This window comes from Silurus meridionalis, chromosome 11 (genome assembly GCF_014805685.1).
Source record: "Silurus meridionalis isolate SWU-2019-XX chromosome 11, ASM1480568v1, whole genome shotgun sequence".
In the NCBI taxonomy this organism is placed as follows: Eukaryota; Metazoa; Chordata; class Actinopteri; order Siluriformes; family Siluridae; genus Silurus; species Silurus meridionalis.
In genome coordinates, this window is record NC_060894.1 from 6,497,501 (window position 1) to 6,500,759 (window position 3,259).

The 3,259-nt window shown below is 44.2% G+C and overlaps 1 protein-coding gene across 3 annotated transcripts in view; it reads right to left on the minus strand.

The window, feature by feature from the left end:
* kirrel3a (kirre like nephrin family adhesion molecule 3a) overlaps positions 1 to 2,995 on the minus strand; it is a 137,814-nt gene extending 134,819 nt beyond the window's left edge. For all 3 annotated transcript variants that reach the window (XM_046862071.1, XM_046862070.1, XM_046862069.1), the window contains exon 1: positions 2,460 to 2,995. In XM_046862071.1, coding sequence (XP_046718027.1) covers positions 2,460 to 2,514 — 55 coding nt within the window. In that variant the 5' untranslated portion in view covers positions 2,515 to 2,995. The remainder of the gene's footprint in view (positions 1 to 2,459) is intronic.
* Positions 2,996 to 3,259: the final 264 nt, after the last annotated feature.

The window sequence follows — 3,259 nt, forward strand, 5'->3', positions numbered from 1 at the left end:
AGCTAAAGGTGATGAAAAAAATATTGCTTTTGCTACTTTAATTTTGCATCGTCGCTTTAGTGCTCCTTCTAGCTAGTTAGCAATCTGGTCCTGACACTAGCGACAAGTTAGAAAAAGAAACTGCCTCTGTGAAGTGTGATGATTCCAGTTAGTGATGTGAAACTAAATAATATAATGAGAAAATTAAACCAAAGTAAAAATTTGTGTTACTTGTTAAAAATAGTACAAATAAAAAAGTTTTCCTTCCTTCCTTCCTTCCTTCCTTCCAGTAAATCTTTGCCATACATCCCACCCTCTTTGTCTTTATTGCATTCGTCTCGCTCTTTTCTTTCTTTACCTACTATATCTCCTTCCTTCCTTCCTTCCTTCCTTCCTTCCTTCCTTCCTTCCGTCCTTCCTTTCTTTCTTTCCTCCTTCCTTCCTTCCTTCATCCCACTCTCTTTGTCTTTATTGCATTAGTCTCACTCTTTTCTTTCTTTACCTACTGTATCTCCTTCCTTTCTTCCTTTCTTCCTTCCTTCCTTCTTCCTTCCTTCCTTCCTTCATCTCACCCTCTTTGTCTTTATTGCATCGTCTTGCTCTTTTCTTTCTTTACCTACTGTATCTCTCCTTCCTTCGTTCCTTCGTTCCTTCCTTCCTTTCTTTCTTTCTTTCTTTCTTTCTTTCTTTCTTTCTTTCTTTCTTTCTTTCTTTCTTTCTTTCCTTCCTTTGCCAGATTGCTACAGAGTCCACAAATTGTCCGATTATTTTTATATTTGGAAAGAAAGAGAGAGAGAAAGAAGAAAGAAAAGAAAAGAAAATGAATACAAATAAATAATTAAAAAGTTCTGTAAAACAAATTGCCACCCTCTTGCTCCCAACCAGTGCAATCCACAAAAGTTTGTCATTTCCGACCAAATCGCTCATTTGGGTCCCATCCCATACGCACATTATCCCGAGAGTGAGAAAAGGAAATAAAACCTTTCCTGTTAGCCTGAACACCTCTGCGTGTACACACTCATAAAGCCACTGCAATAAAAGCGTTCTGTGAAGATTTGATCCAGGGCTCCTGAGGCTCCTGAGATGCTGCGGACGACGGCGACGTTAAAAGCTTTATTGCGCGTTTCAGGTTCAAATTTGGACTTTTGGCTGCGCTCCAGCTTAATTGGGTTTGCTCCTGCTATAGTACACACTGAGTCTGTATAATGGATATATCAATGTAAAGGAGAGCAAAAGCAAACGCAGATAAAGGGTTTTTTAAGGCTATTGAGGATAAAAAAAAGTAGCAGGAGGTTTGGAATGTTTGGAATGTGGAGTTCTGTGGAGTTGGGAATGAGATTGTAATTCATTATCATTTTAGAAACTTCTACTAGTGATATAAAGACTGCACATCACTGAGCATATGTATAATAAATGTTGTGTGTGTGTGTGTGTGTGTGTGTGTGTGTGTGTGTGTGTGTGTGTGTGTGTTGAATCTGTGCCTTGTGTATGTGTTTTGTATATACGGATATTTTGATGTGTGTATGTTGAGTATCTGTGTTGTGTATGCATATGGTGTATATATGGAGATTTTAAATGTGTGTGTGTGTGTGTGTGTGTGTGTGTGTGTGTGTGTGTGTGTGTGTGTGTGTGTGTGTGCACGCAGCCACTGAGATTAAGGGTTTCATTTGTCTCACCCCAGATGAAGAACTGACCTCATGAACTTGTTAGGCAAAAATGCAACCTCCAAATAAACACACGCACGCACACACACACACACACACACACACATATACACACCAATTATTATACAGGAAAGTTCTTGAATATAAGATCAGGCTGAACTGTGTGTGGTTCGGATTCCTTTCTTTCTGATATCTGGATCTAAATCTTCAGGAATCTGCTGATCAGACAGATCCAGATAATTCAATCCAGAAAGCTCATCATGCGCACATTTACACACACATACAGAAGAAACATGTATGTTTTCGGAGAAAACCGTGGAGATAAAGATGCACAGACAGCAACTTGAGCTTCAAACGATCGAACCCAGGATATCCGAGGTAGCAAATGAGTGCTGATGGATCTGCTGCACAAACTACAGCCTACATAGCACTGAAACCGGATATGTGAATGAACATGAAGTGCAATGCACTCACATGGAGCTGAACCTGGACCTGCTGGATCTGATAAACATTTCAGAATTATGTGTGATGGATGGAAGGTGTGACATGGACATGCACTGGGGTTCTACTTCGTGTCTGTCAAATGCACAAATTCAGCCCTGCATCCAAGCTCGTGAACTCTATCCTTTGCATTCCAAAGCACTTTTCCTTTCGGCACGGAGACAAGAGATTGTACGAGCTCGCGCTCGCGCAAACGGGAGCAAGCACGCTCTCGCACGCATACACACACACACACACACACAAACCTCTCAGAAACAAAACACACACCAATGCTACGGGTTGTATGCTGGATGAAGAAAGTGTCCATGCACTCACCGAAACCTGAGACACAGAAAACCAGCAGGGAAATGAAAGCGAATTGAGGGAACATCTCCTCTTCTTCTTCTTTTGGAGATGAAGCACGAGCTGATCAGGAGTCTCGGAGTTGAGTTTCCGATTTTCGCAGGGGAAAAAAAGAAAAGAAGAAAAAAAAAACTCGTCCAGTGTTTATGTTCTGATCTTCCAGTCGAAATCACGCTTGGGCGTGCGGACGCGCGCGCGCCTTGTGCGTGCGTGTGTGTGTGTCACGCGGCCAGGATGCGCCCCACGCGCTCCGTCACTCCTCTCGCTGCCCCACTGCTCGCGCGCTCGGACAAGAAAAACCGGAGACGCGCAAACACAGCGGAGGAGTGGAGAGATGTGGAGAGATGAAGAGAGATAAAGACAGGAGAAAAACGGAGAGATGGAGCGAGGAGGGATGAAGATAGGAGTGGAGATGAGAGATGAAGAGAGGAGAGCAGAGGAAATAGAGTCGAGCTGCGGGCGCGCGTGCGCGCGTTGAAGGAGCGCTAGATTGAGGCGCACGCGGGGAGAGGTGGTGTTCAGCGGCTGCGCGCAGATGCGGGATCGTAACTCAGGGGCGCGAGTGCGCGCATGGGGTGGGGGGCGGTGGGGTAACACCGAAGTTGAAGCGCGGGACCTAAATAAAGTTCGGGGTACAGGAAGAAAGGAGGGAGGGATGGAGGGAGGGTGCGCGTTCGCGCGCCGCCGGTTAAAAGGAAGAAATAAAAACCCTTCTGTTTTAAGTATTTCTTCAAAATGAAGAGCGACGCGTTCAAAGCTTGAGACACATAATG